This window comes from Canis lupus, chromosome 12 (assembly GCF_011100685.1).
Source record: "Canis lupus familiaris isolate Mischka breed German Shepherd chromosome 12, alternate assembly UU_Cfam_GSD_1.0, whole genome shotgun sequence".
Taxonomy (NCBI): domain Eukaryota; kingdom Metazoa; phylum Chordata; class Mammalia; order Carnivora; family Canidae; genus Canis; species Canis lupus.
Window position 1 is genome coordinate 6854169 of NC_049233.1, and position 18633 is coordinate 6872801.

Sequence of the window (18633 nt, forward strand, 5' to 3'; positions counted from 1 at the left end):
AGCTGGTGAGGCCTTAGGCAAGTTACTTATCCTGTGACTCGGTTTCTCTATTTGTAATAATAAGGGAATAACAGAGTCTACCTATAGGGCTGCGAAGGGTTAAAGGAGGTCATGCATTAAGATGCTTTCTGAACAGTGCTTGGCACGAGGTCAGTTAACTCATCACTCTCATCGTTCTACCATCAGACACGACGTGTTCCCTTGAAGGTCTTTCAAACTAACCATTTCTACCTGTCAAAATCAATGATTTCTTTGCTCACTGGGTCCGCGGGAATGAGGATGGTGGGGGCGGGGCGGGGCGGCGCTTGACGGTGGAAATGTGGCAGGGGTCACAGACCTCGCCCCCTAGAACTGGGGCGGGGGGCGGGATGACAAGGTTTTAGGGCTATCAGCAGCAGTGCGGGGAGGGAGGAGGGTTGGTTGGCCGGGAGCGAAGGGGCGAAGAGGGGGCAGGTGAGGCTGAGAACCGGGAGGGACAGCTCAGAAGTCCCAGGTGGGGCGATGAGACTCACACTGCACGTTCAGCTGCACCTGGGCCTCGCGAGGGCGCACGTTGAAGCCATTATACCGAGCCGTCTGGCAGCGGTAGGTCCCGCTCATGTCGCGGCTCACGTGCTCCAGCCGCAGCTTCCCGTCGGGGGTCTCCTCCAGGGGCAGCCCCGAAGGCAGCATCGCAGCCTCCTTGTCCACGCGGGACCAGAGCACCGGCGGCCGCGGCTTGCCTCGGACCTCACACTGCAGCTCGGCGGGCGAGCCCTCCCGCACGGTCACCACGGCCCTGCCCTTGGGCACGCTGATGGTGGGAGGCACTGCGGTGGGGAGGCGCAGGGGCAGGGTTAGAGCTCCCCGCCGGCCCCAGCTTTGGGGCTTCTGCTGCCCTTGCCCTAGGCTTCCCATCCCAGGTGTCCCAAAGGATCCCTCAGGGTCCCCAAAACACAACGCACCTCCCCCAGGTCTCTCCACCTCCTGGGGTCTCTATCTCAGGGTCTCCCAACTCAGAAAGAGACCTGAGGTCGTCCTGGCCTATGCCTTCTTTCCCTTTAGCCCAACAAAGGGAGTTCCACCTTTTAAACAGTTCTACGAAATGACCTCTTCCCTCAACTCCCTCTCTCCTGCCCACTGGATCCCATAGAGTTAAAGCTTCCATCTTGTGTTCTGGAGTGTGATCACAGATCAATAGTCTGTCCACCAACATCTTTAGCCTTTCTTCCAAAGTAATAGAATATCTGGAGTTCAGCACGGTCCACAGTGGGAATAACCACCCTGCCTTACGGCTGGCTACGGCTACGTAAATTCTGGCCAATGGGATGTGACAGGAAATAAAGGTCTTTAAAAGGAGACGCTATGGCCCTCCTCTCCTCCTCCCTCCTGCAGGCTGGAATGCAGATTGATGGCTGCCCCTGGAACTGCCATTGTGGACAAGGTGGCACACACTACGGTTAAGGTTAACGGAAGAGCGAGACAAGATGGAGCCTGGGACCCTGAGGACTTGGTGGAACGGAGCCATTATTCCAGCCTGGACTGCTCACTTTTATGAGAAAAAGAAACATACATTTAGCTCATTTAAGTCACTAGTAGTATTTTGGGATTTTCTGTTATACACAGACAAACCTAATTCAACCCAACACATCGCCCAACTGGAGGGTCTTTTAAAGACTTCCATGGGTCCCATCCCACATCTCATCAAACAAATTAAAATGTCCTACATTAAATATAAACTGTAAATAACTCTGCAAGGCAAGCTGAGGTCCAGTTATCCAGTTAGAATAATTCATACTCTATAAACATTTATACATGTATTGGTTTTAATTTTACAGTTTTCTCTTTGTATTTTTGGAGCCAATTAATTTATTTTTCCAGGGCTAAATTATTTCTATAGGCCCTTAAAAAGCTTCCATGCCCTAGGCATCAGGCTAATGAGCCAAATAGAGGAAATGGCCCTGTGCCCTGTTGATTTCTCTGGTTCTAAAACATCCCAGCTCCCAACCCTCCTGTGCCCCCATAGGCTAAAGGGCTGTCCTTCCTTTGAAGCTGCCCTGCCTTCCGGTTAAAGCTCCAGATCCTTGGCTCCGCAAACAAGACCCTCGTGCTCCAGCCTCTGCCACTCCCCAGACTCATCTTCCCTCTCCTATCCTGTGTCCCAGCTATGGGATCCACTTGTGAGGGACACACTCCCTAGATGCAAAGTCTTCTCCCTGTGTAGAAGTTAGGATGGAAGGAGCCTCCGAAGCCATCTGGTTCAGTGTCTCACGGAGGAGAAACTGAGGCCCAGAGAGTTAAAGAGGCTTAGTCAAAGTCAGCCAGCTCCTTAGTGCAAGGGGCTAGGGGCTGGAGATGAGATTCGAGAGACTCTCTCCAAAATCCTCCTCTCCAAACTCCTGTCATTCTTAAAATATAAACCCTTCAGGGGTGGCTCTAAAGTCAGACTGCCTGGGTTTGAATACCAGGCTCCACCACTTGTTTGTTAACTTAGGTGAGTTTCTTAAACTCTCTGAGCCTGTTTCTTCATCTTTAAAAACTGGTGATAAACTATCTCATAAGGTAAACCATGAAGGTGAATGAGAGAAATATGAAATCATCAGAACACAGAGTAAGCACTCAATAAATGTTAGTCATTATTTCATTGTTATTTATTATTATTGGAATAAAGACCCAAGTCCCTGCATAATCTGGCCCCCGCTGACCCCTCTGCTCTCTTCCATCTCACTCCATTTTTCCAGCTGCACTTTCCTTCCATCAGGGCTCTAGATGGCCCACGTGCTTACCTACCTCGGCCCTTGCATGTGCTGATTCTTTGGCCTCCCTTGCTCTCTTCCACCTTGCAAAATCCCGCCCCTCCTTCAGATCTCAGATCAAACATTCTATCTTAGGAGACTCTTTCCTGACTCTTGTGTATCAAAGTTTGCAGTGATATATTTATTTGTGAGACTATGTGAAAAATGTTTGCCTTCCTGCTTCGTTCCATGCCAGCAGAGCTTATTTTGCCCACCCCTCTGCCCCAGAGCCTACCACAATGCCTGACATTTAACAGGTGCTTAATAAATGTGTGCAGAACACCAAGTAAACACAAACGGTGCTCCCCTCACTCTGGCCTCCTTTCCCCAAGCTTCTGTGCCCACCTTCTCTCTGTGGGCCTCTCCAGATCCCTCACACACACACCCACGCCACTTATTTGGCTGCCCACCTGTCTCAGAGGAGATGTTGACTTCGACGCTCAGGTCAGGCACTGGTGCCCCTGGGAAGGAAGCCACGCACAGGTAGGTGCCATAGTCGCTGAAGTGCAGGTCAATGAGCTCTAGGCTGCTCGTGACGGCAGGCAATTCAGGGTCATTTCGGGTCACCAGCAGCCTCTTAGACATGCGTGCTGGCTTGCCATTCTTGAACCACTGGTAAGTCACCTTCTCTTGGGGCACTGCATCCACATGGCATGACAGCTTCAGGTCCTGGCCCAACTGTATGTTCTCACTCTCTTTGATCACATCTGGGGTGATCTGGAATGTAGCATTCTTCATGGCTATAGGTGGATGGGGAGGGAAGGGTGGCTAGGACTGGCCAAAAGCCAAGGGTCTGTGTCCTACCTCCATCCCAACCCAGCTTCTCTTCTTGAACTGACCTTCCTGGAGATTGGGGGCTACCACCCTACCCCACCCCCAAGAGAAACCATTGCTTTGCTTGGAAATTGCTCTGCTTACTTAGATGGATTTTTAAAAGTTCAAAAAAGCTGGCTGTAGAAAAGTGGGTTTAGTCATTGTTACAGCCACTGTTGACTGAACACCCACTACGTGAGAGGCACTGTTCCAAGCACTTTACATGGGTTTACTCATCTCACCCATCCCACAATCTTCGAGTGAGGCACTTTGCTGTCCCCGTTTTACAAAGGAGAGAACTGAGGCTCAGACAGTTTAAGTAACTTGCCCAAAGTAGCCAACCTTGAATTCAGACTCAGCCTGTGCTCTTAACAGCTGCACTGCTTTATTTTTATTCTTGTTTTAAACCTTGAATATGCAAAGTACACATTTTGGAAAGATGCACCAGAATGTGATAGTGCTTCTATCTAGAGAGTGGGGCTGAGGGGAAATTTTAATTTGCACATTTCATCTTTTTGTACTGTTTGCTTCTTCTCAACAAGTTTGTGTGATTTTTATAATAAAAGCCTAATACAATTATTTTATGTGAAATTACATAAAACACAGAGCTTAGAAAAAAAGGGTCTAGCCCTCTTTGAAAAATCTGAATATTGTCTGACATAACTGAGAGTTAGAATTCTTCTTCTTCTGCTGCTGCTGCTGCTGCTTCTTCTTCCTTTTTTAAGTAGGCTCCACACCCACAGTGGAGCCTAATGCAAGGCTTGAACTCATGACCCTGAGATGAAGACCTGAGCTGAGATCAAGAGTCAGATGCTTAACAGACTGAGCCGCCCAGGCCCGTCTAGACAGAATGCTCAGTAGTGGGTTGTTAATTCGACCGGACCCTGGTGCAACAGCCATGAACCAGGACTGGGCTGGGCAAAGCAGGCTGTACATGACCCTAAGAGATGACTGTAAGTATTTGATGCAAACTGCAATTTCATGAACCCAGGTGTTTTGTGGGTTTTTTTGTTTTGTTTTGTTTTGTTTTTTGAACCCAGGTTTTAAAGGCCAAGTGGAATTAGGTAAAGAAGAATAATTTGACAGGAGAAGTACCATCAAAGGAAAAAGTCAGCAGTGACAATCTGGTGAATGTTTCTTGCTCTGATTAAGTAAAAAAATCCCAGAGAGCTAGCTTCTTTTTTGTGAGAAGAGTCAGAGAGAGACTGGTTGGTGAGGGAAGAACAAAATGGAGAATCCATTTCATCAGAAGATTCTCCATTTAATCAGAAGATTTGACAGGAGCTATACCTGACTTTCAAGGGAGAAAGAGCTGCAAACAAGCCTAGATCTTTAAAATTTTCAAATAAGTAAACAATAAACAAACAACAACCTAAAGTGACTTCCAAGTCAAAAGAATTTAAAGTTTTCTCCTTAGGGGCGCTGGACCACCTCAGTCAGAAGAGCATGCAACTCTTGATCTCAGGGTCATGAGTTTGAGCCCTATGGTGGGTGTAGAGATTACTTTAATAAATAAAACTTTAAAAAAAAGTTTTCTTCTTAAAGCACAGTAGCAAAATCAAGATCATACTGAGCAGCTAATAAGGCGGAGGTTAGTAAGGAGAGTGTCAATACTTTTTGTGTCCCAACTTTTGTTATCATTTTTACATTTAGTAATTACCTTCAGACTCACTGACATTCTTTGCTAATAAAGATTTGCATTTGAGGTATGTGCAAATGTATGTTATTTTCATTTTAATTCTGTGAAAAATGTAGAAATTATTATATAGGAAGAGAGTCAGGAAATTTCTCTTGCAGACTGGAGTGTCCACATTTAGCTTTTAGCAGCCTCAGTTTTCAGATCTAAGAAAAATGCAGGTAATCAACACCCACCCTTCCCACTTGGTCCATTGTCAGGATGACCTTTGGAAATGTGGATTGTAAATAAAACTCTGTACAAATTGTAGTCCTGCCACCTGCAGGCAGACATCAGAATTGCAGGGAAATCGAAGTGCCTGGAACATGCCTTCTCAGCAAATCCCATTGACCAAGAGGAAGCAGACAGGCCTCTCTCTTGGTTCACGGGTGGTTTCTGGAGGACAGGAGCCACCAGGCCACCTCCCGGGTCCCCCCACCCCCACCCCTCCCGACCCACGTACATCGCACCAGCAGGTTGACGGTCTTCTTGGCAGGGTTGCCCACGTTGTTGGTGGCGGTGCAGTTGTAATAGCCAGAGTCCCGTGCCTGCACTGAAGGGATGCTGAGGGTGCCACTCTGGGCCAGAGCACCCAGGGGCAGCGGGCCCGGCCCGTGGGACCACTGAAGCTGGGGTAAGGGATCGCCGCCTGTCAGCAGACACTGTACGGTCACATTCTCCCCAGGATTTACCACCAGAGTTTCATTCACAGACAGCTTCAGGGCTGGTGGTGCTACGAGGACAAGGAGGTGGGGTCTTAGGGACCATGAGGCAGGGCTGGGGGAGTCAAGGGGGCAAGGGAAGCCAGGGGGTTGAGGGAGGCCTGGAGGGGAAAGGAAGGGGAGAGGCAGGGAGTAGGCAGGGAGCAGGCAGAGAGGAGGAGGGGAGATGCCTAGAGTCCTGTGTGGGCTGGGCCCTGTGTCCTAGCTGGGGAGCCAGCCCAGGAGGGCGATGGGCAGGGGAGTCCTGTACCCGTGGTGTTCGTGAGCCGGAAGGTGATGGCCTTGTCTGGGATGCCGCACACATTGCGGACAGACACCTGGCAGGTGTAGCTGGCATAGTCCTGCGGCCGCAGGTTCTTCAGCTTCAGGACCTTGGTCTCCCCCTAGGCAGCAGCAGATCACTGGGGTGAGGGGCCTGCTTGGGTCTCTAGGGATCCCACACACGTTCACCCAGCGCCAGAGGCTGAAGCCAATGGCTACTTTAATTTCTATCTTTCTGGAACGCCTGGGTGGCTCAGTGGTTGAGCATCTGTCTTTGGCTCAGGTCATGATCCTGGGGTCCCGGGATGGAGTCCCACATCAGGCTCCCCACAGGGAGCCTGCTTCTCCCTTTGCCCGCATCTCTGCCTCTCTGTCTCTCTCATGAATAAATAAAATCTTTAAAAAAAAATTCCTATCTTTCCAACCTCCACAGTTTATCCTCAGGGAGCCTGCACCTGGGGTGGAGACTGCAGCCTCCATACCTTGAGCTTCAGATCTGATGTTGTCCTGGCACACACCAGCCAGGACCAGGCCTCGGTTTTCACACTCTGGGAAATGGAGGATTAGGAAGGAATCCTGCTCTATCTTACAACATATACAAACATGGGGCTGGCCCACAAGCCATGTCCACACATGGAGCTTTGGCCACCACCTGGGATAGCCACCTCTGAAAGACTTCCCTGGCAGGCAGCTTCATCACCACCTCCTGGGACTGTGGGGGACCTCAATCAATACCCCCGACTGCTGCTGTGCCTGCCCAAGAGTCCCCAATACTCTGCTAGCCAGCAGCACACAGGGGTGACATGCCTGCCCCTGGGGGATCCTTTCCTAACTAGCAATGTTCCTGAAGGACATGTTGCCTTGGGGACTCTCCCGTCCTCACCACTGCTCCCTGACTTTTCTGTCCTGATTTCATTTGGCCCAGGTTGTCTGAAGCCCAATCAGATTGCACGCTTCCAACATCAGAGCAGAATTATTGGCATCAGGGCAGCCCCTGGAACCCCTTAGATCATGGGGCCTTGTCTCCACGTCTCCCTCCCTTGTTGGGTACAGAAGGAAGAGTGCAGGGCGAGCCATGAGGAGACCAGGCCGGCTGCTTTCTGTCCTGACCTGGGTATAGAGGGGCTCATAGATGTCGACCCCATTGTCCTGGCTGTGAGATAGGGTGTCGGAACCCCGCTTCCAGATGAAGCGGGCCGGCGGGTTGGAGTTGACAGTACAGCGCAGGAACACCGTCTTCTCCTGGTAGAAGTTGCCTCGAACATCGCTCACCGTCTGGTGGACCGTCAGCACGGGCTCGTCCAGGTCTGCAAGGACACAGCCCCAGGGGAGTCACGGCCAGGTGGGGGGCTTGGTCTTCTGGCAACCCCAAGGAAAGCTAAGCCACCCTCAAGGGATGCTTCCAGAAAGCCAGATGGTCTCCCAGCCCACAAACTCGACCAACCTGTTGGAGGCAGGAGAATGGACCTAATGGCTTCCCAACTGTTCCTCCCCCAGCCCTGCATGGGGGTGTCTGTCTTTATCCTCCCATCATGGGATGGAGGAAGCAGCTGCAGATTGGAAATCAGGACACTGGTTCAAATCCCAGGTTAGCTGTTAATTTGCAGTGTGACCTGCCTAAGTCACTTCTCTTTCTGGGCGTTTTGTCATGGGTCATGCAAATACCACTTTCTTTTTAATACCAATGCCCAGCAGAGCTCACTGATGGCGTCAGAAGTCAGAATGATTGCCTCTAAGGAGATTATTGACTGGGAGGGAGCATGAAGGAACTTTCTGGGGTCCGGGAAATGCTCTTGAACTGGATGGTGTTTACACATGCGTTGACATAAGAATTCACGGAACTGTACATTTAAGATTGGTGCACTCTACTGGATATAGGTTAATCCTCAACAACAAAAAAGAATTTAAGAAAAAATCCTGATGCTGGGTTCCATGCCCAATTACATCAGAATCTCTGGAAGTGGGACCCAGGCATCAATAGTTTCTTCTAAAGATCCCCTAGACCTTCTAATGAAGAGTTGGCATTGTGAAACAAAGGCACCAACATTCCACAGCCTAACATTCTATGGTGGTGTTCCAGCATCCCATCATTCTGTCCTCACACAGCCCACCTGGACAGAAGTCATATCAAAGACCATGATGGGTAGAGGTGGGGCACTGGTGACATCCAGGCCATGCCTGCCAGCCCCTTCCAGCACCAATAATGCAAGAAATGATCCTCAGCCCCAGGCTTTGGCAGGCCCTTAGGTGACTGATGGGGGACAGAAGGGTCTGAGGTTCCATTGCTCACCACTTGGGGGTCTCACTTGGTGGGGTGTGGGACATATTTAATGAATAGGTTCATTGTGGACATTAAGATGGTGCCAGACAGGCTGCTTGGCTTGGCCCTATGGCTTCTGGGTAATTAGTGTCAGCCTGAGTGGGCACAGAGGCAGGTGGCAAGCAGTGAAATAGCCTCTTGGGGTTAAGGGGGTACCTCCATGGTAGGCAGGTAGAGACTAGGGGCTTCCCATTCAACCAGCAGCCAGGGCTAAGGGGTGCTTGGTCCTGTAGGTGCCCCCTTGGTGGGGGCAGGGAAGTTGCAGAGCTCCCCCTCGGACAGAAGCAAGAGACATGAGGGACTGTGGGAAGGGCATGGGCCAGAGTCAAGAGAACCTTTGTGGGCAAACAAGTCACAGACCTCCCCCCACTTCCATTTCATCTGTGAAAGGAGTAGAGTATAATCCAAACTATCCCGCCCTCTCTGATCACTTTGGAGAGCTGTGCAAGGTTCCTATGGGTTAGGGAGGGACACGTGTGAATGGTATCGGGGGACACACATCGGAGGAACAGTGGTCCGGGAGAGGTGAGGTCTCTACTGCCTTCTTCCACCGAAGTGTCTCTTCTCCAGCCTCCTTCCCGACCCCCCGCCTTCCCAGCCCGGCCCCCGGGGCACCCGGGCCCGCACTCACACTGCACGTCCACGCGGATGGACTTGATGGCGGGCACGCCCACGCCGTTCTCTGCCTTGCAGTAGTAGCGGCCGCCCTGCGTGCGCGCGATGCGCTCGATGCGCAGCGTCTCGTTGAACACTGACGTCTCCTGGAACTTGTCCGAGGCGCTGCCCGCCGTCTTGGTCCAGCGCACCTGGGCCCGCAGGGCGGGGCAGGGTGAGCGGGGCACGGAGAGGAGCGTGCTCCGGGCTGAAGGTCATGCAACGGGGCCTCTTCCCCCCGCACCCCACTCTTCTCCCTGCGTGCCCGTGGGGCCCACCCCAGCCTGGGAAACTAATTCCCCCCAGGGAAATGCACGGATAGGGTAGGAGGATGCTTCAGCAAAGAGCCTGGGAAATCTGGGGTCAGAGGAAGGAGGCTTTAAATCAGGCAGTGTAGTGCAGTGGTTAAGAGGATGGATTGGGGCGAGTTGCCCCACCTTTCCTGCCTCCCTTTCCGCATTGGGAAAACAGAGAATACTACCTGGCCGAGGGCTTCTGGGAGGATTAAATGTGCCTTAGTGCCTGTATGGCTAAGAATTTGATAAAAATTTTTAGTGGCCTTGGGTAGGCCACTCTCTCCCAGCTTTAGACTTGTCATCTGCGAAAGAGGTCTCCGTGGTAGCCAGCCTCCAAGATGGTCCCTAGCGTCTGGTCCTTTTCTGTGGTGCCCTCCCACTTTGTGCCGCAGATGGGCTGTGTGCCCAATATAACACAGCGGGCATGACGGTATGCCACTGCCAAGATCAGGTTTTGAAGGACTGTGATTTCCACCTTGGGGAAAGCCATCCGGCTGTCATGAGCAGCCCTCCGGAGGGAGGGGTCCCCGGGGGAAGAATGGAAACCTCCAGGTCTACAGCCACAGGAGGTAGCCTGCAAGTGGTCCTCCCACCCCAGTCAGTTCTCAAATGGCTTCAGCCTCCTAAGAGACCTTGCACGAGCCAGAACCAGTCAACAAAGCTGCTCCTAGATTGTGGTTCCATAGGAACTATGAGACAATAAGTGTGTGTTGTTCCGAGTCTCTTGAGTTTTAGAGTATGTGTTATGCAGCACTAGATTAACTATAACTATTACATAGCACAATACTCGCTTTGCAAAGAGGTTTAGAAACAAAGTGTGTAAAGCACCTAAGTGTAGTCCCTGGTATGTATTAGTCACTCAACAAATTTCCATTATTATCAACACTGCCCTAGACCGTAGGAAATGATCAAGGATCACACAAGAAACTGGAGCTACTACTCAGAGTAGGAGAGGTTTAAGAAAAATTGATCATTTCCAGGTGATTAAGTCTTAAGGATTAGAGGACAGGGTAGGGAAGCTTCCATCTAAAAGTTGGGGGGTGGGGATTGCTTATCACTGAGATGGGGCAAGGCCCCGATCCCAGTGAAGAGGTCAGGCCATAGTCCCTAAAAACAACAAGGCTGGGGAGAAGGATGGCGAGAGGATGATGGTAGCAACATTGTGGCCTGCAGTGGCCACTCTCTGCATGAGAAACTTGCCCTTCACCCACTTCAGAGAGAAACCAAGGCCATGAAAATATTTTTTCTTTTGTATTTGACATTTTGCAGGTTTCCTGTGATTTATCTAGATGGAGTGTGTTTATAAACTGCTTTGGATTTGTTTTACTTTATCCATCTGAGGGTTTGTACCTTTCTTCAATTCCACAAAATTCTCAGCTTTTATCTCTTTAGATGTTGCCTTCTCTCAGTTTTCTCTAGTCCATCCTAAGTTAATGTTGTAGCTTGTCATTCTATCCTCCATGTCTCCTAACTTTCTTTTCACATTTTCCAGTCTCTTTGTCTTCCCTGGACTGCATTGTAGCTGGTTTTCTCAGATCTGTCATCCAATTCGTTAATTTTCTCTTTAGCTATCTCTATGGTATGGAGGTCAAATTTTTCAAAAGACTGTTGGATTTTTATTTCTAGGATTGCTATTTGGTTTTCCCCCCATATCTGAAGGATCAGGTTGTATAATCTCCTGACTTGTGGACTGTATGCCTTTCATTATCTCTTTAAACACTTTAACTATACTTATTTTCAAGATCCTTTCAAATTGCTCTGTTATCAGGACACCTGGGTGGCTCACTGGTTGAGAGTCTGCCTTTGGCTCAGGTCATGATCCTGGGGTCCTGGGATCAAGTCCCACATCAGGCGCCTGCAGGGAGCCTACTTCTCCCTCTGCCTATGTCTCTGCTTCTCTCTGTGTGTCTATCATGAATGAATGAATGAATGAATGAATGAACAAACAAAAGAACAAATTGCTCTGTTATCTCTGTTTCCTTTTATGTGAGAGATTATTCAATTCAATTATTTGAGTGTCTGGGCTGGCCCTCTTGGCATTGTATTTTTAAATGTGTTTTAAAATTTTACTCCGCAAGCTTATATTCTGTGGGACTTTTCTTCCACAGAAATTTCTGCGGGAAAAAAAAAAAAAAAAGAAATTTCTGTGGGCCCTCACAGGCCTGTCTGTGGTGTAGCTTTATGGTTGCCTATGCCCAAGACACAAGGGTTCACAGGTTCCAACTAGTTTTATATTAGTTTCTCAGCTTCAGGTTTCCTCACCACTGCGACAGTAAGACACAGCCTAAAGGTTGTGCTCCTTCATAGGTGACTGTTCATATGCTCATCCTGAAGTGGAGTCGGCCTCCGGCTATGACTCTCGGATGTGGAATGGAGAACTTCTGGTCCCCATCCACAGGGGACACTCTTGTGTTTCCTGCTTTAGGTAGAGTGTTTATGTCTAGCCTCCAACCACAGATGGACCTGTGGCCTCAACTCATACCCCCCACCCCGTGTGTGTATTAATACTACTATCCCTGAGGTGAGTATGTAGTTCAAGCCCCTCCAAGGACCAGGTCCTTCACCTTCTGCTCACTGCCATGGCTACAGATTCTTTCTTCATTCTGGCCCTCAAGAGTCCTTCGGTCTTGCTATTTGTTTAGAGTGGGGAATTCCATGCCTACGCAGTCCCCTATCCTGACCTCAAAGTGGACCATGAGATGCTGATTCCTTGTGACTCTGCTAGATTGGATGCTCTGTGACAACAGGAACTGTATCTTCAGGGCCCATCACGGGGCTGGGCTCACAACAGGTGCTCAAGAAATATTTGTTTAATGACATAAGCAAGGAGATAGACGGCATTCCAGGAGAGGTGAGCAGCAGTGGCTAATGCAGGAATGAACAGGGCGTACTCGGGCAAGTGTGACTGGAGCACAGGGTATGAGGAGGGTGGCAGTGGAGGTGAGACAAGGAAGGCAGGTGGGGCCAGACTGGGTGGGGGATGGAGGGCTCTTCACTTCTACCTCTAGCAGCCTGAACTGGGTCTGGTAGGTAATAGGTAAACCATCAAAGGATTTTGAGCAGGGGAATGATATGAGAGAGGAGGTTTGAAGATGATGATTTTGGGAGCAGGGTACAGAAGTGAATCAAGGGGGAGATATCAAACATAGGGGGCCAGTTAGTCTACTGCAGTGGTCCAAGGGATAGGTCTGAAGGTCTGACCCACAGTGGTAATGAGGAAGAGAAACAGAAGACCTATGCAAGAGACATAAAGACAGAAGCCTCAGAGGCTGGCTAGAGGTGGGGAATGAGATGGCACAGAGCCAAATTTTAGCCCAAGGGTTTGAGCCTAGGTAGCAGGAAGGATAATGAAATCGTGGATGCAAGTAGAAAAAAAGAGTGTTGTGTGTGCACACGCTGAGCCACAGCCACAAACAACTTATAAATGCGATGCACAAGGGGACACACACAGATGGCCAGTACAGCCTTAGGGAGAGATGGCCCAGCTGCCTCCCTGGTGTTAGGGAGGACCATCCTGATGTCACACCTGATGCATATAACAATGTGAAGATTGGCAGCATTGTCATCACTTTGAAACAAAACTCTGAGAAGAAGCAAGCAGTGATAATGGTTTTAGGTTGAGTCCTTAGTGACTTCCTTATCATTTGCTTATCTCCAGGCCAAACCTACCAAAGTCATCCTTGTGCCCAAAATTATCCCAAAAAACTATTTTGCATTTATTATCCTCCTTAGATCCAGTGAAAAATTTTCTGCTGCTCTTAAATGCCACAGCAGCTCACCAGCAAATTCCACCCATCCTTCCAGCCCACCTCCTGTCTCTTCTCCTCAGCTTCGGTGATAACTGGCCAACCCTTCTGACTGAACATATCCTTGATCTGTGACTAAATTTACCTGGCATTTCCAGATACTCATCTTCTGTGGCTTTCTAACTGCTCTCAGTCTTTAAACCTTGAGAATGTGGGGCTTGCCTACCTGAAGCCTCCTGAAGAGGAGATCATATCATCCTACATTGTGGGTAACCCCTGGAGCCCTCAACCCAAAGACAGGCACACTGGGAGGAAGTGTGCAAAGCTACAGAGAACACTGGTTCTGGATTCAAAATCTGCCTCCACCCTCACAGGAGCTGTGTGATCGTGGGAGTTTACTCAGCCTCCCTGAGCCTTGATTTTCTCAGCTGTGACATGGAAGCTCTAATGTCTTCCCCACAGCATGGTCCTGAGGCTCCCAAGAGAAGACACTGGAGGGAGCACCTCGCACAGTGTCAGCTGCCCTCAAACGGAGGTTGAAGGTGCATCTGAGGAAGTGTCTGCCCAGCAGATACAACAGGATAAAGTGGAATTGAACAGCTGACATTTCATTTTTCCCCTCAGCCGTCAATGTTTTCAGCTGAATAAGCTCCCGGCCTCCAGCCCTTCCCCACAGAGTTCATTTTCCAGCTATTTCCCAGACACGGGCTTCAGTCTCATGTTTACTTGCCCACTTCCTCTGCCTCTGGTCCCGGGCTCCTGCTGCCTCATCCGCAGCTCTGATCCCAGGGCAGGGCGGCGAGTGAGGAGGTGAAGCCACGGAGGGGCTTACCTGGGGCCGTGGGTGCCCGGTGACAAGGCACTGCAGCATGAGGGTGTCCCCCTCCCGGATGGTGTAGACACGCTCACTGATGTTATCCTCCTTCACGACACATGCCTGGCCTGCGTGGACAATCTGAGCCTGGGCGGGAGCTGGCCGGAGAGGGGGCAGGTTTAGGCAAGAGGCACCAAGGCCTGAGGGAGGTCTAGGGCATCCTCTTCTGAGTATGTTAGCAGGAGGCATCAGCCCAGACCTCCCCAGGCCATTCCTTAGAGGCCTCACCTGTTGAGCTCTGGAAAGGAGACTCCCAGGGCCCCAAGCCAGAGTCGAGGACTCAGGAAGGGGGCAATTCCAACTCATCCCACTCTCGTTGCAAGAGATCTGTGCTTTCAATGAGCTGATGAGTCTGAGGGGCTTGGGATCCATACAGACTGGTTATCATCACTGAGTAAGCATCGCTGCCTTCGCAGCCCCCAGAGTGGAAGCTGCTGGTGCTCCTCCCAGCTCCCCAGACACTCCACGTGCATCCGTTCCCCAGCTGCTATGAGAGCTAGCTGCTAGGTGCACAGAGCTCACCTTGCCTGCGATTGCCTTTCACCAATGGCAGCTGCCTGGGCCAGATATGCCCACAAGATCACCCCTCTGCCCAATACACACACACACACACACACACACACACACACACACACACAGTCGGTGACTAACAACCCCTTCCCTGCCCCACCCCATCTCCTGGTGGGAGGGCACAGCTAAAGCCACTGAGCCACATTTTTGCCTGGCTCCCTCCTCTTCCAGTTTCTCCCAAGAGCACTTTCTCAGCAAATCACTTGCCTAAATTGCACCCCCTCAACCATCCCAGGCTTTCCTTTTAGAGAGCTTGACAGAGATTTCTCCCAGCCCCACAGACTGTTCATTCCCCTCACCCAAAGGCCTGCTACTCTTCCCTCATCGCTCCCTGAGCCTAGCCCAGCATCTTCAAGGGAAAGAGGCTCTTTTCCAGGGGCCTGGAAGCTCCTCCTGACCTTTCTCACAGTAACCGGGGCTGGGGGGCAAGAGTTAGTATGTGGCTGGGACACCCAATGGGAAAAGCATACAGCCCCTCCCTGAGTGCTTAGCCCCCAGCCCAGCAATGGTGGGGCTCTGGAGAGGATGACAAGGCCCCTGTCTGCTCCCAGCTGAGGGTGGAGAAAGTGGAGGTGGGAGGGCTAATCCAGGGCACCAGGGGCTCAAGAGAGTGAAAAGAGTCCTGCCCTAAAGAGATGCACAAAGGTGAGATAAAACCCGTACATAAAATGTGTAGCTTCCTCCAGGAAGCATCCCATGACTGGCCTGCGCCCTCCCTCCTTCTGTACCCGGTCACTCTCCCAGTGCGACAACAGAACATCAATCTGTGTGTCTGCCAGATTCGGGGTTCTTGTCTTTCTGTCTACCAAACCATAGGTTTCACCTTTTATCCCCAGCACAAGGCCTTTGAAATATAGTGGGCACTCAGTGAACCTAAATGAATGAATTTACAAGAATATCCTATAGTGATGTTGCTGAGTGTTGTAAAGAGGTATAGAAGGCCCTAGGAGGTCAAGAGAGGGAGAGAGAGCTCTGTCTGCCAGAGGAAGAATCACAGAAGGCTCCATGGAAGAGGCAGCTTTCTCACCAGGCCTCAGAGAATCGGGGAGCTTTGTGCTGGTTGACAGAGTGGAGTCCTACATAATATATATTACCTGGAATAAGCCATGAGTCGTCTTTGGACCTTTGTTTTCTCATCTCTAAAACAGAGAGCATGCTGCCAGCCCTGAGAATTCACGAGGGTGGGTGTGACAGTAACACAGGCTAACTGAGAAATGCTGATTAGACTCTAATGTGTTCTACAGTTGCCACAAGTAGCGCCTTAACAGAGTTTCTCCAACCCGCATTGATGGGACAGTTATGAACCAGTTATAGAGGTGAGTCCACAGAGGTAGCCAGGCTGTAAGTCAAAAAGCTGTGGGGCAGCAATTGAGGCCACACGGGCCCTGTTTAACCACGAGAGTCTCTACAAACAGCAGCAGGTTCTGCAAACAGTGGCAGCTTCCACCAGCCCGGAGTCTTGAGTATCCAGACAATCGTCCTGCCTGCCTGGCTGCCATAGAGGAGTAAACCTAGGCTAGCTGTCAGGAAACAAGCTATGCAACCTTGGGCAAGTCAGACCTCATGGGCCTTAATTTCCCCTCCTAAAGCAGAGGAGTAGATTAGATGACCTCTGAGATCCTTCTCAGCTCACACTTTCTATAAATTTTATAATCAGTGCATAGTGCACATATAAGATGCAACCTCGAATCTGGGAAATGGGTCTGAAACTGTCACCCCCTGCAATGAAAATGCATGAACATCACCACACCATGGAAGAGAGAGCCATCTGTGGCCAAGGGCCCCAAGAAATCTCATCAGGAAACAGCCCATCAATGCATGACATGCATGCCAGTTGCTGATAAGACCAGAAGGTCGCATGAATGTCTACAAGAGGCCTGGGGTGCCTCTTCACAAGGAAGACATTGATTTAACAGGCTCCAGTGGAAGATAAGCTGTAATCTTGGACACTGTGGCTTGTCTGTAGCCAGGCAGTGTTGTAACAGAAGGTTTGGTGACTGATAGGGAATACTGAAAAGGAGCTGGAGAGCTGGACTTTCTCAGGGTCTGGATAGCACAGGCCAGAAAACACAGAGCCTGGCCAGCAGACACAGGGCCTCTGGCCACCTGCCACGTTTCCACACTGGAGACGAGGCATCATGGATGATGATATCATTAAGATGACCTAACTCCCTTTGATGACATTAAGTATTAAGAATATCAAACTCTAAAATGATAGAACCACTTCGGAAGAGATTTTGGCAATACCTGCTCCAGCTAGACGAGGGTAAACCCCATGACATAGCAATTCCCCTCCTGGGTAGTACCCAACAGAAATGAGTGGTTAAAACAACCAAACAATAGGTCCAACAATATTCATAGCAGCTTTACTTATTACAGCTAAAAATGAGAAACCACCCCTATATCCATCAAGACTAGCATGGGTAGGGATCCCTGGGTGGCGCAGTGGTTTAGCACCTGCCTTTGGCCCAGGGCGCGATCCTGGAGACCCAGGATCGAATCCCACGTCGGGCTCCCAGTGCATGGAGCCTGCTTCTCCCTCTGCCTGTGTCTCTGCCTCTCTCTCTCACTGTCTGCCTATCATAAATAAATAATAATTTTTATAAAAAAAAAAAGACGCATGGGTAAATAAATTCTGGTATAATTGTACAATGGGATATTACACAAAAGTAAAAAAAAAAAAATCCTGATAGACACAGTGACACTGTTGAATGTCACATGGACAATCTGAGTGGAAGAACCCAGACACGAAAGCACAAATAGCATATGATTTCATGTATCTGAAATTCAAAACTGGAAAAATCCAATTTAAAGTAACAGTGGTTGCCCTTGGGTGGAGACAGGGATTAATTACTGGGAAGGGCACACAAGAAGTTTCTGGAGAGAAGGCGGGATCCCATCTGGTGGGATGGAAATGCTTACATCTTAATCTGAGTGCTTATATGAGCGGACATGTATGTAAAAATGCATCGAGTTGTTTGCTTAAGCTTTTACTGTACCTAAGTTACATTTCAATTTTTAAAAAATTTCCCCTTAAGTTTTTCCAGTTTCTTTGGTTGACACTAACCTTTCCAACTACCCATTCCCTTTACTCTGATTCCTATTTGATGAGCTGCTTCCCATGGCTGACTTTTGTCGAGGTATAGATTTTCCCTCTGGAGCAAGTGGTACCCAGGCCCTCTTGGCCTTGGCATTTCCATTTGCTCGTGGTCTCCCCCTGAGCTTTGTTAACATGAATCACCCCCCCCCCCAATCTGCTCACTCCTGGAATGGGTTTTGGACCTTGACCCACGTCAAAGGCTCTGTCCCACTTAGCCTCGGCCTCTGGCTCACACACCCTTGGAAGGCACTGCCAGCAGCAGCATCTTCTGTTCCAGAGGCAATCAGGCCAGAGGCACCATGACATCATCATCCCTTCATTCAGTCTGTCAAACAACAAATGCTTTGAGCTGGCTGCTGTATGGGTGCTGGAGAGACTACCAGGAAAAGCAAACAATGAAGGAGAACTGTCATAGCGAACAAGGGAACAGAAATGAGCAGGATGGTTTCAGAGTGTTGTAAATGCTAAGACTACTCTAAAACAGGGGATGCGTCAAGGAACAGTGAGCAGAGGAGAGATATGCTCTAGAGAAATGGGAAAAGCGGACAATCTGGGACTAATTCCTGGCTCTGCTAGCTGGGTGGCATTAGGCAAATTACTTAACCTCCCTCTCTGAGCCTCAGGCTTTCCATTTGTAAAATGGGAACAGTAACGCCTTCTCCCAGGACTGGCATGAGGGTTTAATACGTCTGTAAAACATCTGGCCAAACAAACAAAATGTGCTCTCTCAATAAATGACAATTCCTGGGCAGCCCAGGTGGCTCAGCGGTTTAGTGCTGCCTTCAGCTTGTGGTGTGATCCTGGAGACCTGGGATCGAGTCCCGTGTT

The 18633-nt window shown here is 49.9% G+C and overlaps 1 protein-coding gene across 3 annotated transcripts in view; it reads right to left on the bottom strand.

Moving 5' to 3' along the window:
* The window catches only part of MDGA1 (MAM domain containing glycosylphosphatidylinositol anchor 1), a 64234-nt gene that overhangs the window by 17364 nt on the left and 28237 nt on the right, over positions 1–18633 (bottom strand). For all 3 annotated transcript variants that reach the window (XM_038553938.1, XM_038553937.1, XM_038553936.1), the window contains exons 2-8: positions 14094–14233; positions 9197–9371; positions 7356–7552; positions 6235–6367; positions 5726–5995; positions 3185–3514; positions 513–809 (exon numbers count right to left, since the gene is read on the bottom strand). In XM_038553938.1, the coding sequence (XP_038409866.1) occupies positions 513–809; positions 3185–3514; positions 5726–5995; positions 6235–6367; positions 7356–7552; positions 9197–9371; positions 14094–14132 (1441 nt within the window). In that variant the 5' untranslated portion in view covers positions 14133–14233. The remainder of the gene's footprint in view (positions 1–512; positions 810–3184; positions 3515–5725; positions 5996–6234; positions 6368–7355; positions 7553–9196; positions 9372–14093; positions 14234–18633) is intronic.